Genomic DNA, 20,451 nt, shown 5'->3' with positions numbered 1-20,451 from the left:
ATGAGTATATATTTTTCAAAAAAACGATCAAATTTCTCAGTTTTAACATTTGATATGTTATCTTTGTTCTACAGTGGTGCTTGAAAGTTTGTAAACCCTTTAGAATTTTCTATGTTTCTGCATAAATATGACCTAAAACAACATCAGATTTTCACACAAGTCCTAAAAGTAGATAAAGAGAACCCAGTTAAACAAATGAGACAAAAATATTATACTTGGTCATTTTATTTATTGAGGAAAATGATCCAATATTACATATCTGTGAGTGGAAAAAGTATGTGAACCTCTAGGATTAGCAGTTAATTTGAAGGTGAAATTAGAGTCAGGTGTTTTCAGTCAATGGGATGACAATCAGGTGTGAGTGGGCACCCTCTCTTATTTAAAGAACAGGGATCTATCAAAGTCTGAGCTTCACAACACATGTTTGTGGAAGTGCACCATGGCACGACCAAAGGAGATTTCTGAGGACCTCAGAAAAAGCGTTGCTGATGCTCATCAGGCTGGAAAAGGTTACAAAACCATCTCTAAAGAGTTTGGACTCCACCAATCCACAGTCAGACAGATTGTGTAGAAATGGAGGAAATTCAAGACCATTGTTACCCTCCCCAGGAGTGGTTGACCAACAAAGATCACTCCAAGAGCAAGGTGTGTAATAGTCGGCGAGGTCACAAAGGACCCCAAGGGTAACTTCTAAGCAACTGAAGGCCTCTCTCACATTGGCTAATGTTAATGTTCATGAGTCCACCATCAGGAGAACACTGAACAACAATGGTGTGCATGGCAGGGTTGCAAGGAGAAAGCCACTGCTCTCCAAAAAGAACATTGCTGCTCATCTGCAGTTTGCTAAAGATCACATGGACAAGCCAGAAGTCTATTGGAAAAATGTTTTGTGGACGGATGAGACCAAAATAGAACTTTTTGGTTTAAATGAGAAGCGTTATGTATGGAGAAAGGAAACCACTGCATTCCAGCATAAGAACCTTATCCCATTTGTGAAACATGGTGGTGGTAGTATCATGGTTTGGGCCTGTTTTGCTGCATCTGGGCCAGGACAGCTTGCCATCATTGATGGAACAATGAATTCTGAATTATACCAGCAAATTCTAAAGGAAAATGTCAGGACATCTGTCCATGAACTGAATCTCAAGAGAAGGTGGGTCATGCAGCAAGACAACGACTCTAAGCACACAGGTCGTTCTACCGAAGAATGGTTAAAGAAGAATAAAGTTAATGTTTTGGAATGGCCAAGTCAAAGTCCTGACCTTAATCCAATCGGAATATTGTGGAAGGACCTGAAGTGAGCAGTTCATGTGAGGAAACCCACCAACATCCCAGAGTTGAAGCTGTTCTGTACGGAGGAATGGGCTAAAATTCCTCCAAGCCAGTGTGCAGGACTGATCAATAGTTACCGGAAATGTTTAGTTGCAGTTATTGCTGCACAAGGGGGTCACACCAGATACTGAAAGCAAAGGTTCACATACTTTTGCCACTCACAGATATGTAATATTGGATCATTTTCCTCAAGAAATAAATGACCAAGTATAATATTTTTGTCTCATTTGTTTAACTGGGTTCTCTTTATCTACTTTTTGGACTTGTGTAAAAATCTGATGATGTTTTAGGTCATATTTATGCAGAAATATAGAAAATTCTAAAGGGTTCACAAACTTTCAAGCACCACTGTATTTTCAATTAAATATAGGGTTTCCATGATTTTGAAAATTATCGCATTCTGTTTTTATTTACAGTTGACACAGCATCCCAACTTTTTTGGAATTGGTGTTGTACATCACAGGACAGACATGTATTCATTCATCTTCACTTCGCTTTATCCTGGTCCAGGTCCGGATTCTGGAGCGTGTCCCAGGAACACTGAATAGGACATCAGTGCATCCCAGAGCACCATGTACACACAAGTTCACACACTCATTCATACCTAGGGACAATTTAGCATCGGCAGTCCACCTAGAGACAAACATGCAGAGAACCTACATGCACAGTAACACAAAGTATACTTACTACCTGTCAGGAAAGCCCTGGTTCTCTACAAGCACCATGCACAACAAAAGCAAATTCACCATTTATGACCATAACAGTTATGTAATTGCTGAGTATGAACTGGTTTAATATTTCAGGCTGAAGCGTCCAGTGGTGGGTCAGCAGGAGAACGACTGCAAACCGTGCCCCGTGTCCACCTCTGGATCTGTGTGTGGTTCTGATGGACATAACTATGCTTCTCAGGTAGAACACATCTATTGAGATGCACATCTGATTTTGTTATTTATTTATTTTCATCTCATTTCAAATATCCCTACTGTGTGCATTTTAAGACTGTATTATTGCCACTACTACCAACGTACAAACATGCACTCTTTTTTTTTTGCTTTTCTCCTTTTATTCAAATTACTGAAGGAAATTATAGAATTAATGCATGTAGTTATTTATCCTTCATGATTCTCCTATGGTTCAGCATGTGGAGTGGCAGTGGGCTGCTTTATTAGTTTCTCTGTCATCACGGATATCCCATTTATGGTGGTCCAAGGAGTCCATAAAACCTAAGATGAATAGCCCACAGGGACTGCAAATATCAAGGGACAGGAGGATGAGTGCACTTCAGAAAGAGAGACATGAAGAGAGCGACAGAGAGAAAGAAGGAAGAAATGAAAAGAGATTGATGTATAGTCTCGTTTTATCTCTTACTGACCTTGCTGAGAGGCGGAGGTACTGAAGGAAATTAGCTTTCCCTGAAAGATGAGGCCTCATCTGAATGAGATCTTTTTTTTTTTCTTGTGTCACCTTTATAAAATATTTGTACAGAATCTGGACTTTAACTCAAATCCCACGGCTTAGACAAACTGCTTTTATGGCCTGACGCACAACAATAATCAAAGGCTGCTACAGCATGTTTTATCTGGACCATCTTATTTTATGTGTGTGTGTGGTTGCCTCAGTGTAAGCTGCAGCATCAGGCCTGTCTCACAGGGAAAGAGCTGAGCGTGAAGTGCGCTGGTCCCTGCCCATGTTCCACTACAGCTGTGCCAAGTACACTGACAGACGGTAAACACGGTATGTAGCTCTTTCAGTGGCCACCAAACAACTGCATCTGTTCTACTGCTATAACATCCTCCATCACTGCACTGCTGCAAAGCTTAAACAGCTCTATGATTTATTTATTGCTACACCTGCATACATAGTGCCTTTTTTTTTTTTTTGCGCTGGTGGGAGAGTTTGCTCCAGGTCAGGTGTTTGGAGTAGTGGACCGCTGCAGTACTCTGCTGCTATTAGTCATTCACTGAGCTCACAGAGCAGATTTACTCAAATGCCTTTAACTACACTCATTTCTGTAAGTCATAGCCAACAGGGACTCTCATCTCATCTAAATGCATGTGATTTTGCAAACACAGTCGACCCAGTTTGCAAGAAAACGAGTGGATTGCTCGTGCCAAATATACTGAAAGTTTATAATTATAATGAACCTTTTTTCAAGGACACGATACCAGATCAATAAAACAACTGGATGATGTGAAATTCTGTACGACTGGGCGAAATAAAAGATTTAAAGGCATAACCTGACATATTAATTGATGAGTCTACTCTTGCTTAGAAACAGTCTCAAGACATTTTTCTCATCTGACATCCCTTACAGTCCTCCCTGTAACACAGTCTGCTGATTTGATGAGCAGTCCACAATTTATTCAGTTTTTCTCTCTCTCTTTGTGGATATCTTTGGGAGGTTGTGCTGCTCGGTATCAGAGATGTCTACAGGCTCCACTAGTTTCAAAGCAAAGCAGTTCTTTTTTGTAGTTACCTTTCCACAAAGCTTTTTTTTTTTAAACTAACTTTCCTGAGTTGTTTTTTCCATTTCCTCCTTTTATATTCTGCTCTCTGTCTTCCTCCCACTCTGTACTATAGACAGTTGTACAGGCCAGGACCTTGCAGATTTGGGTGATCGTCTGCGGGACTGGTTCCAGCTGCTTCAAGGCAACGCCAAACAGAACAACACACGCAAGACTACTGCAGCCACCTCAGCATCAAGTAAGGCCCAAAGCGCTCAGCTGTCTGTTCCGCCATTGATTTGATGCTGAACAACATTACACCAATCGACTTTTGCTGAGGCCGCCTAAATCTAAAGCTCACTGCTGAGAAACAGAAAACGGTTGGCATATAATATTAAGAATGTGCTTGTAAGTGCAAGTTGTTTCCATTGAATATAAATTTACATAAATATTTCTAAATCGGCTTTCCCATCTACCATAAAATCATGCTTAATCACGATCAGCTTAGTTCAATTATGTCACTTTGAAGACCAGTTAGAAATAAGCCTGTAAGCTGAAGCAGTGTTTAATTTTGAATAATGTGTCTTTCTGTACAGTTTTGGACCGCACTCTAGTGGCAACCTGTAAGGACTCGATTGGATGGATGTTTTCAAAGTTGGACACAAATAATGACCTATATCTGGACCAGGCTGAGCTGGCTGCGATTAATCTGGACAAGTATGAAGTGTGTATCCGGCCCTTCTTCAATTCCTGTGATTCCTACCGTGATGGAAAAGTCTCCACAGCTGAGTGGTGCCTCTGCTTCTGGAGAGAGAGTAAGCTACATTCATACATACATTGAGTTGACCTAAAATTCACAAGGGTCTTCCATGGCTGATTTACTATAACAGAATTATAGGAGTTCAGCTTGCTTGAGCTGATTTTATTTGTGCATTGCTAAGCTTGCATCCTCAGCTCTTGGCCTGAACATGACCTATATTGTGTTCAGAATCGGAAAAGGATGCTTTCTATGCACTGCTTTATCGCTTTATAATGAGATGAGAAAAAGCTAGACATTTAAGTGTGTGTGTGTGTGTGTGTGTGTGTGTGTGTGTGTGTGTGTATATATATATATATATAAATCACAGATTTTTATATGCTTTTGGGCTCCCAAGTGGTGCAACAGAAAAGCGTTTGCTCTGTCATCCACTGATCATGAGTTTGAATCCCAGTGATACAGTGCCTTGCAAAAGTATTCATCCCCCTTTGTGTTTGTCCTGTTTTGCCGCATTACAAGCTGGAATTAAAATGGATTTTTGGAGGGTTAGCACCATTTGATTTACACAACATGTCTACCACTTTAAAGGTGCACATTTGTTTTTTTATTGTGACACAAACAATAATTAAGATGAAAAAACGGAAATCTGGAGTGTGCATACTGTAGGTATTCACCCCCCCCCCAAAGTCAATACTTTATAGAGCCACCTTTTGCTGCAATTACAGCTGCAAGTCTCTTGGGGTATGTCTCTATTAGCTTAGCACATCTAGCCACTGGGATTTTTGCCCATTCCTCAAGGCAAAACTGCTCCAACTCCTTCAAGTTAGATGGGTTGCGTTGGTGTACAGCAATCTTCAAGTTATGCCACAGATTCTCAATTGGATTAAAGTCTGGGCTTTGATTAGGCCACTCCAAGACATTTAAATGTTTCCTTTTAAGCCACTCCAGTGTAGCTTTAGCAGTATGTTTAGGGTCATTGTCCTGCTAGACCGTGAACCTTTGTCCCAATATCAAACCTCTGGCCGACTCAAACAGGTTTTCCTCCAGAGTTGCCCTGTATTTAGTGCCATCCATCTTTCCTTTGGTCCTGACCAGTTTTCCTGTCCCTGTAGATGAAAAACATCCCCACAGCATGATGCTGCCACCACCATGCTTCACTGTAGGTATGGTGTTCTCAGGGTGTTGGGTTTGCACCACACATGGCATTTCCCACGATGGACAAAAAGTTCAATTTTTGTCTCATTTGACCAGAGAATCTTCTTCCATGTGTTTGGGGAGTCTGCCACATGCTGTTGTGAAAACTCCAAATGTGTTTTCTTAAGCAATGACTTTTTTCTGGCCACTCTTCCATAAAGCCCCACTCTGCAGAGTGTATGGCTTAAAGTGGTCCTATGGACAGATACTCCCATCTCTGCTGTGGATCTTTGCAGCTCCTTCAGCATTATCGTTGGTGTCTTTGTTGCATCTCTGATTAATGCCCTCCTTGCCCGGTCTGTGGGTTTTGGTGGATGGCCTTCTCTTGTCAGGTTTGTAGTGGTGCCATATTCTTTCCATTTTGCTATAATGGATTTAATGGTGCTCTGTGAGATATTCAAAGTTTGGGATATTTTTTTATAACCCAACCCTGATCTATACTTCTCCACAGCTTTGTCTCTGACCTGTTTGGAGTGTTCTTTGGTTTTCATGTTGCTTGCTTAGTATTGTTGCAGAGTCAGGGTCCTTCCAGAACAGGCTGATTTATACAGACATCATATGACAGATCATGTGACACTTTGATTGCACACAGGCGGATCTTAATCAATTAATTATGTGACTTATGAAGTGAATTGTTTGGACCAGCTCTTATGTAGGGGTTTCGTACGAAAGGGGGTGAATACCTATGCACACTCCAGATTTCTGTTTTTTCATCTTAATTATTGTTTGTGTCACAATAAAACAACAATTTGCATCTTTAAAGTGGTAGGCATGTTGTGTAAATCAAATAGTGCTAACCCTCCAAAAATCCATTTTAATTCCAGCTTGTAATGCGACAAAACAGGACAAACACCAAGGTGGATGAATACTGTACCACAAGCCATCCATGGCTGGGAGCCTAAGAGAGCAAAATTGGCCTGTGCTGTCAAGGAGGGTGGGGAGACATACTCTGTCTCCCTTGTCAATTACAGTGATGCTAGACAATCGTGGCCGTCTGTATAAAAATACTACAAATAGCTCCTCTATCTCTCCTTGTTTTGCATCATTAATGAATGATCTTGAATGACCCAGATGTGTATTAGCAATTACTGAGAAGATTAAAGATTGCTATTAATGCCTGATGTACTGCTAAATTGGATCACGATGTGCATTTTATATAAATAGTAAGTGGGAGACAGTAAAAGAGGATGAAACAGTGGCTGAAAAAATCAGGAGGATTTTTTGGGTGCTGCAATTTAAAAAGTCTTAATCACTCAATTTATTTCTGCATAGAATGATAAGCCAAAACATTATGACCGCTCAAAGAATAAGAAAATAACATTGATTATCTTGTAACTATGGCAGGTGTCAAGGTCTGGGATATATTAGATGGTAAGCAAACAGTCGGTTCCCATAGTTGGCATGCTGGTTGGGAAGATGTGCAGACCTGAGCAACTTTGGCAAAGGCCAGATTGATATGGCCAGGTGATTGGCTGAGTATATCTCAAGGCTTGTTGACAAGGCTTGTGGGGTGCTCCTGGTCAGCAGTGAATGTGGTGTGAATGGGAAAAACCATTAACTGGCAACAGGGTATTGGGCGCACAAGGTTCATCGATGCACAAGGGCAATTAACCCTGTCCCGTCTGGTCCAAACCAAGAGAAGGGTTTCTGTGGCACAAGTCACAGAAAACCTTAATGATGGTTAGAGAAGGAATGTACCCTGACACATATGGGGCTGTGTAGCCACAAACTCGTCAGAGTGCCCATGCTAACCCCTGTCTACCATCGAAAGCAATGGAAGAAAGTCAACTGGTCCATTAAGTCCTAATTTCTTTTGCATCACATTGACAGCCAGGTACATGTATGGCATTTACCTGGGGAAGTGATGGCACCAGGATGCACTGTGGAATGAAGACAAGTCAGTGGAGGGAGTGAGATGCTCTGGGCAACATTCGGCTAGGAAACTCTAGGTCTGGGGAATTAGTGTAGATGTCAGTTTGACATGTGCCACCTACCTAAACATCGTTGCAAACCTGGTACAGCCCTTCATGGCATTGGTATTCCCCAATGGCAGTGGCCTCTTTTAGAAGAATAATATGCCTTGCTACACTGCACACTTTGTTCAGGAGATGTTTGAGGAACATGACGAAAAGTTCACAATGTTGCCCTGGCCTCCAAATTCCCTAGATCTCGATCCAATCAAGTATCTGTGGGATGTGCTGGAAAATGAAGTCTGATCCACGATGGCTTCACCTCACAGTTTACAGGACTTAAAGGATCTACCGCTAATGTGTTGGTGCCAGATACCTTCAGAGGTCTTGTTGAGTCCATGCCTCGGCAGCTCAGAGCTGTTTTGGTGGCATGAAGAGGACCAACATCATATTAGGCAGATGGTCAAAATGTTTTGGCTCATCAGTGGGATCATATGTTGATCCCATTTTTGTCATATCCTTTAGAAACACTTATTATAATATGCAGTATTTAAATTTTTTACAAAAATAAGTTATTAATTTCTTATTTTAGTGTACGTGAAGAAAAACAACAATAAAATAATAAGCTGTTTCCCCATTTTCATTTCAAAACCAAAAATGAATGGACACAAAGTACAAGTGCTAAAAGCTTTCATTCAAAATTTTACAAAGCCGCCTCCTGCAGCAGCTTTCCATTGTGCTCACCTTCGTATTCTCTATTTTTACTGAACAGTGGATTCATATCAGCTTATTTAAATCAGTTCAATTTGAGAAAGATATTCAATGGCAATCAAAGTTTTGAAAGCTTGAGCATATGAATATATACATCAGTAGTATGATTTTTTTTAAACATAGTGCATTCTGAGCAAACGTGATGCAAACACTAAAGTATTACGAGTCTGTCTGGTGCAGTGTCACTGGCCTTATCCCGCACGCTGACAGAATTCATTCAAACTGCACTGGATTAGGCTGAACTGCTTTTCTAAATATAATCAGAAAATTGAGAGCAGAAATCAACCATATGTGGGTTGCTTGGATTACAGTAATCCAAAGCTTTCGAATCCTTCACGCAGTTTCACCCTCCCTAGCCATGTAGAGAGTAAGAGTGAAGGGAGTGACACATACTCAGCGTCCAGAGACTTTGTTTGTTTAAGGAAAAGAAAAAGAACCATCTGTCTGTTTCCACTGGTGCTTCTCCAGAAATCTGTACTGAATGAAAACTACAGAGATTCATGTGACTGAGGATTAGCAGGTGTTTTGTGTGTGGGTGGCAGTGCTGTGTTTGCTGAGGGGAAATCCCTTTTTGTGTTCACGTGTGTTTGTCAGTGGGGCATAAAGCACATTGTGTGTGTGTGTGTGGGCATGCCTATGCCATGGAGCAGGATGAGAATTTTACAAAAACAAGCATATGTTCCACCCTCCAATACAGGAACGGCACAGAGAAGAAGCTCTGCTCTGCACTGCGCGCACACAGACACAGACAGGCACACACACACACACACACATACATACATACATATATATATATATATATATATATATATATATATATATATATATATATAATATGCACAGTATATTAGTTTCACTCATATTTGATTCCGGTGAAGCATTCTCGCCTCTCCTGAGACGGGTGTATTTGCCTTTGGCCTGTCACACTTTTCCCCCTCAGGTTTTCCCTGATGATGGAGGGGAAATAGGCATCACAGAGCGTTATGGAACAAAAACATCACTGTTGTTTGTTGATCAGACTGCATCACTCTGAGGCCCAACCAGCCGGGCAGAAATTCAGCATGGGTTTAAAACTTGAGGGGCATAGATCATCCTGACCTCTGATCCTTGACTTTTACTTTTGTGTGAGCGATCTGGCAATTGGAGTAATTGATACATTAATTAAAAATTTTAATTTATGTGTATTAGCAGCCTTCATAAAAATTAGCTAAAATGATTGTATGAAAGAATGTGTGCCAAAATTATGGAATTCATAATTAATTTTTTAAATAAATACAAACAAATTGTCATTCTCAAAAAATGTATATAATTTGCTATAAACATATCCTGTTTGCCTGGGGTATAACATTCAAAGATTCAAGATTCAAAGATTCTTTATTGTCAATTCACTATATATCCAAGACACATAGGAGAATCGAAATGCCGTTTCTCTCTCACCTTACTTGTAAAAAATAAAGATTACACACACAAAAAATAAATAAAAAGAAAAAACAATATATATAAATATAGATAAAAAATATAGTCTAAAATCAAACAATGTACCAAATAGCAGTAGTGCAATACAGTACAATAACGGAGAAGGTGCTAGAAGAGCAGCTTATGAAGTGTATATGGCAGTAGTGCAAATGAGCAATAGCAGCAGATACAGCAGTAATGTTTGTGGTGTGATGTGCAAACGGATGAGGTAGTTTTCTTGTGTGAATGAATGTGTTTCAGACCAGGGGTAGGGGGTATGTAGTGGACAGAGTTCAGCATCCTGACAGCCTGGTGGATGAAGCTGTTTAGCAGTCTTGTGGAGCGGGCCCGGAGGCTCCGGCACCTTTTCCCTGAGGGCAGGAGGCTGAAGAGTGAGTGTGAAGGGTGGGAGGTGTCGCCAGCGATGCTTATGGCTCTGCGGGTGAGACGGGAGTGGCAGATGTCCATGAGGGGTACCGATGATCTTGCTGGCCGTGTTCACTATGCGTTGCAGAGTCTTCCGGCAGGAGGCACTGCATCCTCCGTACCACGCAGTGATGCAGCCAGTGAGGACACTCTCAATGGTGCCCCTGTAGAATGAGCACATGATGGGGGGTGGGACTCGTGCACTCCTCAGTTTGCAGAGGAAGTAGAGGCGAGTTTGAGCCTTCTTGGCCAGCAATGCGATATTGTTGGACCAGGAGAGGTCCTCAGCAATGTGCACCCCTAGGAATTTGGTACTGCTCACCCTCTCCACTGCAGCACCATTGATGGTCAGAGGGGGATGCTGTGAGTGACCTCTCCTGAAGTCGACTACAATCTCTTTGGTCCTGTCCATGTTCAGGAAGAGATTGTTGTCTTTACTCCACTCGACCAGTTGGCTCACCTCATTCCTGTAGTTGGCTTCATTGTTGTTAGTGATGAGGCCCACCACAGTCGTGTCATCCGCAAACTTGATGATGTGGTTGGTGCTGTAGATTGGTACACAGTCATGGGTCAGCAGGGTAAAGAGCAGTGGGCTGAGCACACACCCTTGTGGGGCCCCTGTGCTCAGCATGATGGTCCTGGAGGTGTTACTGTCAACCCGCACGTTCTGTGGCCTCTCAGTAAGAAAGTCCAGCACCCAGTTACAAGGAGAGGTGTTGAGTCCCAAATGTCTGCGTTTTTGTATTAGCTGCTGGGGAATGATTGTGTTGAATGCCAAACCGTAATCCAAGAACAGCATTCGCACATAGGTGTTCTCTGAGTCCAGGTGAGTGAGGGCTGGGTGGAGAGCAGCGGAGATAGCGTCCTCTATGGACCTGTTTGACCTATATGCAAACTGGAACGGGTCATGAGAGGGAGGGAGAATGGACTTGATGTTCTGCATGACCAGTCGCTCAAAGCACTTCATGATGGAAGTTAGTGCTATGGGCCGATAGTCGTTATAGTTAGATGGGAGGGGCTTCTTTGGCACTGGTATTATGGCTGTAGCTTTGAAACACGTGGGGACAACAGCTTGGTTCAGGGAGATGTTAAAGATATCAACAAGGACATCCCTGAGCTCCATGGCACAGTCCTTCAGAACACGACCAGGTATGTCTGCACACCCATCCACCCCTCCAATACCATCATTAAATTTGCGGATGACACCACGGTTATTGGCCTTATCACCGGAGGGGATGAGACTGCATACAGGGATGAGGTCAACATGCTGGCAGGTTGGTGTTCTGCACGCAACCTGCTGCTCAACACCAGCAAAACTGAGGAGATGGTGATTGACTTCAGGAAACACAGGGGGGATCCAGCCCCACTGAGCATCAACAGGGACTGTGTCCAGCGGGTGTCCTCCTTCAGGTTCCTTGGGACACATATAACCGAGGACCTCTCCTGGACTGCCAACACATCCGTGGTGGTAAAAAAGGCCCGACAGTGACTCCACTTCCTAAGGATACTCAGAAGGAACCATCTGGAGGAGAAACTGTTAGTGGCCTTTTATCGCAGCACCATCGAGAGCGTCCTGACGTACTGCATTACAGCTTGGTACGCCAACTGCTCTGTGGCAGAAAGAACCTGCAGAGGGTCATTAAAGGTCCCATGGCATGGTGGTTTGTTGATGCTTTAAACGGGCTCGTGGAGGCTTCTGGATGTTATATCCGCAGCCTTTCTCGAAATGAACCCTCGGCACGTAAATATAGCCTCCTGGGAGAAAGCCCCATTTCAGCGCTTTTCCCAGTGCGTTGTTTTGCTAATGAGAAGCAGGAGGCGGGGAAGGGTAGAGGGTGGGGGCGGGCCATGGGGGGAGGGGGAGGGGCTTGACCAAGCTGCGGCCATGCTAGCTGTGTGTGAACAGTAGCAATGGCAATACTGATACTGATCTACATACTGACAGAAAATTATGGACACACAAAAATAAATATGAGAAATACATAACATAAGAAATGACCACTAATCAGGTTCCTTCACAAGTCTAAATAAGGGAGTGGGAAAATGTGTGTACAACACTAGTAGTATAGTATAGTAGTATAGTGTTTGCGTGCACACACATACTCGCTGCTATCAGCGCCTGTAGCCACGCTGCTAAGACAAAACCCCGTTCTCCCTCGGACTCCTTTCGTAAACTCAACGTGACACAGAGAACAGAGAGTGAGAGTGTTCGGAGTGGTAGTTTACGAACGTATAATACCCTAGGCTTGAACACGCACTCCATAACCAAAGAGGATAGAAGCCGCAACTACAGCAACATATCGCTTATCCAACAGAAGACATGCATTGCGGAGCAATAGTCAAACATAAGCTCATAAGTTACAGTCAATTTCCAGACTAAACTCAGTTTAACAGAGCATGCTGCATGCTCTTTAGTTTTGTAGCGCAGATTACCTGGCTAACTGCAGGAAGCGGTTAGCTGCACAGCTAATGTAGCCATTGCTAGGCTAACGCACCGATTTTAAAACATGGCAAAACGACCAGTTATACACTTACTTGTTCGGTGTTTGTTGCTGATGCGGCAGGGATGCTTGGTACAGACCCAGGCTTCAGTGACAGTTGATGTGCAAAACCTGCCCTGTACTGTCCCAAGTTGTGGAAACATTCCTCAGGAAAATGCTTCCGACAAACATACACCGTCTTAGGTAGACTCGATGACGTATTATTGAAGTAAATAAAATTAAGCCACTGCGTCTTCAGGGGCTCTCCCATCAGCAGTAAAAACAGACTCTTTTCTGTGTTGTCACATCCATGTACAGCACAATTTCCATGTTTCGCTCACTTAGGTGATGCCATGTTGTTGTGTCCTCTATGGTCTCCTCACTACAACTGGGCGGGCAATCCATACAGTGGGTGGGAATCCAGAGGGGGGCGTGGGGATCATCTCCCTTGCTGACGTAGTAAAGGGAAGAGCTTATCAACGCGCCGTTTTGACGCGCCATTCTCAAATGTTGGGCATAGTTTGGTTTACACATTATGAAATTTCTAGCCACCGGGGTGACTTAAGAAGGTCAGAGGAACTCATTTTAATGTTAAAAAATCTCAGAAAGTGAAAATTTCATGTCATGGGACCTTTAAAACTGCACAACACATCACCTGGCAGTCCCCTACCTTCGCTAGAAGACATCGCTAGCACACGGTGTCTCAGGAGAGCGAGGGCGATCACTGCTGACCCCTCACACCCGGGACAGCACCTGTTTACCCTCATGCCCTCTGGCAGGAGATACAGGTGCCGCAAAAGCAGGACAAACAGACTTAAAAACAGTTTCTTTCCCTGGGCCATCAGGTCCCTGAACTCATAAGAGAGCGTATGCTAGTGTAATGTGTAAATGATGTAAATATGCATTCCTTTCTTATTTCTATTCTACTCCTTTCTTATTCTTATTTTACGGTTTTACTGTTTTCTTTTAATATTTCACTGTTTTTGTTTGTTTGTTTGTTTGTTTGTTTGTTTGTTTTATATTTATTATGCACAGGCCGGAGAAGCACTGCAATTTCATTGTATACCTGATGTGCAATGACAATAAAGATTCTATTCTATGTTGTCTGGTCCAGCTGCCTTACGTGGGTTGATCCTGGAGAGGGTCCTCTCCATGCTGGCTGGATCCAGACATACGGCCTGTTCATCCGGGGGAGGAGTGGTCTTCTGTGCTGGTGTGAGGTTACATTACATAAAACTACAGGCATTTAGCAGACACTCTTATCTAGAGTGACATACAGTATACCCAGGGAGCAGTTGGGGGTTAGGTTTTTTGCTCAAGGGTATGTCTGTGAAGATTCTCAATCATCCAGGTCATAGTAAACTGTGGGTGGTAGAAATGGGCAACTGGACTTGCTTGAAAATTCTTGAAAACGTTTCACCTCTCGTCCAAAAGGCTTTCTCAGTTCTGTCTGACTAATAGGGAGTATCAGATATTTATCTTCTCCTGGATCAGAATCAGAATTCTGATGACCAGCTCATCTAAGGTGTCATTGAGGCATCATGTTGGTGTGGGTCACTGGAGGCTGGGTGTGAACGGCGAGTCATTAGGGTGATCAAAGGACTGCCCGTTAGGGTGATCAATGGCAATCTGACTCTCTCTGTCCTCCTGTGAGTCACCGAAAACAGCTGGGTCCTGGTGTACACCCAGCCGTCTGAGGTGGAAGCTTTCTCGAAACACATCAATGCAGTGGATAGCAATATCAACTTCACTCAGGAGGATGCCAGTGGGAAGAATCTAGCCTTCTTGGATTGTGATGTACACATTAGACAAGACAGAAGCCTTAGTATCGAGGTCTACCGGAAACCCACACACACAGACCAGTACCTACTTTTCGACTCTCACCACCCACTGGAACATAAATTGGGGGTCATTAGGACCTTGCAACACAGGGCTCAGAACATTCCTACAACATTAGAGGGAAAAGAGAAGGAGCAGAATCATATCAAGAAAGCACTTCAGAATTGCGGTTATCCCAACTGGGCTTTCCTAAAGAGCATAAAAAGGAACATAACTGACAAGGATGATAACAGGAACAAACGCAAGAACATTGTCATTCCCTACATTTCTGGTCTATCCGAGAAACTCAGGAGGATCTTCTACAAACACAACATTCCGGTACATTTCAGACCCAGTAACACCCTGAAGCAGAAACTGGTCCACCCTAAGGACAGAATACCCAGACACAAACAGGACAACATAGTGTATGCAATTCAGTGCAGTGATGATTGCACGGATTCGTATATTGGGGAGACGAAACAACCGCTATACAGGCGCTTGGCCCAACACAGGAGAGCCAGCTCCTCAGGCCAGGACTCGGCTGTCTACATTCATCTTAACAACAAAGGACATTCATTTCAGGATTGTAACGTATGCATTTTAGCCAGAGAGGATCGTTGGTATGAGCAAGGAGTTAAAGAAGCCATTTTTGTCAACCTGGAACGGCCATCACTGAACAGAGGTGGGGGTCTAAGATATCATTTGTCAAACATCTACAAGGCGGTCTTGGACACTCTTCCCAGACGGCTGGGTGTACACCAGGACCCAGCTGTTTTCGGTGACTCACAGGAGGACAGAGAGAGTCAGATTGCCATTGATCACCCTAACGGGTAGTCCTTTGATCACCCTAATGACTCGCCGTTCACACCCAACCTCCAGTGACCCACACCAACATGATGCCTCAATGACACCTTAGGCCCTGTTTACATTATTTCGAATCAGCGGATCATCAGATTAACGTTTTTAAAACGATTCGCGTGCACACAGCAACGCCAATACACGATTCGCGTGCACACAGTAACGCCAATACACGGATACGCTAATCACATGACTAATTAGACGGCACGTCACATGATCCCAGTGCATATTGGGCATGCGCAAGTCACTCACCACTTGCAAGTGGAAGGATGGCAAGCGAACACCTTCTCCAGCAGATAAACACACCTGGCTGTGATGTTCATGTTCTCACTGAGTTTAAGCGCCTGAAGGAGGTTGAAATGTGTAAATAAACCTCAGTGCAGCTCAGCGCTTCCTCCTGCGCTCCAAATCACTCCGCCCTGAACAGCGAGTGCCCTCTGGAGGGTGCGCACTCCGGCCCTGTGCAGCTCACAGAGCGTGCGAGTGAAGCGCATGAGCAGTGATTCGGGACTGAGCCGCTGTGTGTGTGATCCCAACGCCAGCGAATCAGGAAGGTGGATGTCACAGTGACGTTGTCCAATGACGACGTCAGCTAGAGCTCAGCACAGCGTATCCGCATATTCTCAATGTTTACACAGCACTGGACCAGACACGATCTGGATTGAATACGTGGACCCTGGTGGATTCCCGTTTCCCGGCGTTTTAATGTAAATGGACAGTGCATCCGCGAAGAAAACGAGACAGATACGGTCTAATGTAAACTTGGCCTTAGATGAGCTGGTCATCAGAATTCTGATTCTGATCCAGGAGAAGATAAATATCTGATACTCCCTACTAGTCAGACAGAACTGAGGAAGCCTTTTGGACGAGAGGTGAAACGTTTTCAAGAATTTTCAAGCAAGTCCAGTTGCCCATTTCTACCACCCACAGTTTGCTCAAGGGTACTTCAGCTATTCCTGCTGGTCCAGTGAATCGAACCAGCAACCTTTTGGTCCCAAAGCTGCTTCTCTAATCATTAGGCCATGGCTTCCCCCAGTTACACAAATATACACTCGCCATCCACTTTATTAGGAATACCTGTACGCCTGCCCAGTCAATCATGTTACAGCAGTGCAATACAAAAATCATGCAGATACAAGACAAGAGCTTCAGGTAATGTTCACATCAAATATCAGAATGATTTTTAAAAAAAAAAAAGTGTGATCTCTGTGACATTAACTGTGGCATTGTTGTTGGTACCAGATAGGCTGGTTTGAGTATTTCATAATTCTTGGGATTTTCACATGCAACAGTTTCTAGAGTTTACACAGAAAGGTGAAAAAAAAGCATCCTTTGTGCAGAAGATCTGCAGGCTGGAGCACCTTGCTGATGAGAGAGGTCAGAGGAAAATGGCCAGATTGATTTGCGCTGCCAGAAAGGGTATTGTAACTTTATACAATCTCTCTTTACAACAATAGTGAGCAGAAAAGCATCTCAGCATGTACAAAACATTGAATCTTGAGGTGGATGGGCTACAACAGCAGAAGACCACATCAGGTTCCTCTCCTGTCAACCAAGATCGGGCGTTTGAAGCTACAGTGAGCACAGGCTAATCAAAACTAAACCAGTTAAAGATTAAAAAAAAATCCTCAGCTGTCCAGTTTCAGTGAGTGCCTATGATCACCTCAGATTCTTGTTCTTGGTTGACAACCTGATGTGATCTTCTGCTCTTGTAGCTCATCCACCATGGGAAAAACAAAAGAACTTTCAACACGTATGCAAAACGGTTGTTGACCTACACAAATAATTTAACGTGCGTATATGTATGTGTGTGTGCATATATATATATATATATATATATATATATATATATTTTTTTTTTTACAAAAAGTAAATTATTAGAATTACATACAAGCTTTAAGTTCTGTACTAAATTAATTAGTGTGAATATGTGACTAAAACCCGATGTGTATATTTCTCTTCTTTTACTGGGTTAGATTTACTGTTATTTTGCAGGCGTTCACAAAACTATTTTTAAAAAAAAAGTAGTGACGTTTACTTGAATGGATTATATCATAATGCAGGAGCACGTTTTTTTTTTGAATGCTTTGCGTATTTATTTGTGGAACTTTAGACAGATTGAATTTTGAGCATTATGGTGGAAAAAATATTGTTTTCATTTTTTTCTTGTTTTGTGTTGGCTTTAAGGCCTAAGGCTACTGTATTATGAAATGTTTTGAAAGATCAAGTGTTTCAGTAAAGTTTTCTTGGTTCACTTTCTTTGTGTTTCTCATTCAGGTGTAGAGTTTGTCTGCATATGTGCAAGTTATTTCAGTTGTCATGTTGAGTTCTGCCAGTTCAGTCTTTATGAAGGCTGATGTAAGTGCATGTACCATTGGGGTTCGAGTTGTAGTGATAAATGTTTTGCAGAATCAGATGCTGAGATTTACATAATTCAGTTATGCTCTCTTACATGAAATAAATAAGGACAGTTCTTCAGCAGAAAGGCCAAAATTATGAAATTAAGATTGCCTTAACTTGTCAGCTCAGTGATATTGCTATACTGATAGAATCCAAGGCAAAATGTACTGAAAACCATATTTAAAAATCATCACTCCAATTATAGCAATGTCGCTTCAGAGAACTCTTGGTTTGAATTTTAAGAACTGAAAGGTGGGTTTTTTTCTGATGTAATTCTGTTACTGACTTTTATTTCTTCATAAAATATTTTTCATTCAGAATTAAACACAGAATTTTCTATGCTTTTTTTTTAGGGTCAAAAGATACCCCATACAGTGTTAAAATTTTTATTTAACACCATTATCTTGAGTACTGCAACTAAAAAAGTTACCACATTTTGATGTGAATGTAATTCCGTTACCGAAGAACCACCCATAAGTCACATTTACTTAAAACAAAGAAAAAAGTTTGATTTTAGTTGTTTAATTTGTGCAATTGTTAACTATTTATCTGAAGTTTGAATAAAATTTAAAACTGCTAGTTCAATGTACTTCAAATTTGTTATGAGAATATTCCTTGGCACCAGATAAACCTTACTTAAATATTTGCTTATTTAAATCTATAAGACCGGGTGGCACGGTGGTGTAGTGGTTAGCGCTGTCGCCTCACAGCAAGAAGGTCCTGGGTTCGAGCCCCGTGGCCGGTGAGGGCCTTTCTGTGTGGAGTTTGCATGTTCTCCCCGTGTCCGTGTGGGTTTCCTCCGGGTGCTCCGGTTTCCCCCACAGTCCAAAGACATGCAGGTTAGGTTAACTGGTGACTCTAAATTGACCGTAGGTGTGAATGTGAGTGTGAATGGTTGTCTGTGTCTATGTGCAGCCCTGTGATGACCTGGCGACTTGTCCAGGGTGTACCCCGCCTTTCACCCGTAGTCAGCTGGGATAGGCTCCAGCTTGCCTGCGACCCTGTAGAACAGGATAAAGCGGCTACAGATAATGAGATGAGATGAGAAATCTATAAGACCTTATGTATGGAAATGGTTACAACAATTTTCTTGATTAAATCTAATGTGTTCCCTTCTAGACACATGAATCCAGCCAGCTGCATCTTTTCAAACTCCTCTTCGTGATACCTCACTGGGCAGCGTAACACACTTAGAGGAAAGCTCTATCTGCTCTTTTTTTTGCATGTGAACTCTTAGATATTTGGCTAGAGTCACTGTGATGGACAGCTCTCTTGGAATATGGCATTGTCAGGATTCAAACACGCGATCTCCAGACTACAGCGCAAATGATTTTCTGTTTCTTTTCTCCACTCAGGACCTTTTTTCTTTACAAAAACCATTTTAATCCCTACAGTACATGCCCCTCAGCCATTGTTTTCACCCTCTTTGGTTAGTTTAATTATGTGCATCACGAAACTAAACCAAATCAAGTACCAAACAAACCCAAAGTATCAATGTATTCTCAAATGGACTAATAGACATGAAAGCAGCTTAAGGCTACTTTCCCATATACAGTGTTTAATTCATTTGAATGGGGCGGGGCACTGGTGCCTCACAACAAGCAGGTTCTGAATTCAAACCTGTTGGTCGACTGGACCCTTTCTGTGTAGAGTTTGGATGTTCTACTCGTGCCTGTGTGGGTTTTCTCCAGGTGCTCTGGTTTCTTCCCACAGGCCAAAGACATACAGATTAGGTCAACTGGTTACTCGAAATTGCCCATAGGTGTGAGTGAGAGTGTCTGTCTCTGTGTTAGACCTGCGATAGACTGGTGACCTATCCAGGATATTCAAAACCTCTCATCCAAGATCAGCTGGGATTGGCTCCAGCTTCCCCCATGACCCACAATGAATAAGCGGCATAGATAATGAATGAGTGAATGAATGAATGAATTCACTTATTTGAATCAAATCCTGGTGTGTTTTATTCCTTGGTGCAGAAGATATAGGCATATAATTTTAATATTTACACACACTGAGGCCTACGATGTTGCCAACTGTCTGGTTTGGAGAGTCCGTGCCCACTGTAGCATCAGATTCCTGTTTGTCTGACAGGAGTGGAACCCAATTTGGTCTTCTGTTGTAACCTATTGGGTCATTCCATGCCAAATCAACAAGAGGTTATGTTCGATCATCTCAGATTTCAATGAAATTTGGAGGGCTCAGAGATACTATTAAAAGAAGTGAATCCCCAAAACTTGAGCTTCCTATCACCAATAGTTTCAGAGATACAGGCATTTGAATTTTTCAATTTTTTTGCATTTTGCTCAAAACATACATATTTCAAAGTGCAATATAATCTTTATTATGCAAGATAGAAACCTAAAATTTTGCACAGAGAGACCCAATGTCTTGTACTACAAGCTTCAACTTAGAATTTCAATGGTCATTGTATATTAGATGGTGATTTTAACAAGGAAATTAAAAAGACAATTTTGCATTTTTTGCATTTTTAACTCATTCTGGAAGCTTGCCTGTGGCAGTAATGCTTAAACTAAGAATGTTATTCAAATCTACACAGAAATATCTGCCAATTTCAGTTTTACCAAGTCTCCACTGTTCCTAGTTTG

At 42.4% G+C, this 20,451-nt stretch overlaps 1 protein-coding gene across 2 annotated transcripts in view; it reads left to right on the top strand.

Moving 5' to 3' along the window:
• Positions 1-20,451, top strand: part of spock2 (SPARC (osteonectin), cwcv and kazal like domains proteoglycan 2) — a 64,504-nt gene that overhangs the window by 38,367 nt on the left and 5,686 nt on the right. For both annotated transcript variants that reach the window (XM_060925974.1, XM_060925973.1), the window contains exons 4-7: positions 2,136-2,241; positions 2,952-3,066; positions 3,913-4,035; positions 4,373-4,591. In XM_060925974.1, coding sequence (XP_060781957.1) covers positions 2,136-2,241; positions 2,952-3,066; positions 3,913-4,035; positions 4,373-4,591 — 563 coding nt within the window. The remainder of the gene's footprint in view (positions 1-2,135; positions 2,242-2,951; positions 3,067-3,912; positions 4,036-4,372; positions 4,592-20,451) is intronic.

This window comes from Neoarius graeffei, chromosome 7 (genome assembly GCF_027579695.1).
Source record: "Neoarius graeffei isolate fNeoGra1 chromosome 7, fNeoGra1.pri, whole genome shotgun sequence".
Lineage (NCBI taxonomy): Eukaryota > Metazoa > Chordata > Actinopteri > Siluriformes > Ariidae > Neoarius > Neoarius graeffei.
This window is presented reverse-complemented; position numbering and strand designations above follow the sequence as displayed.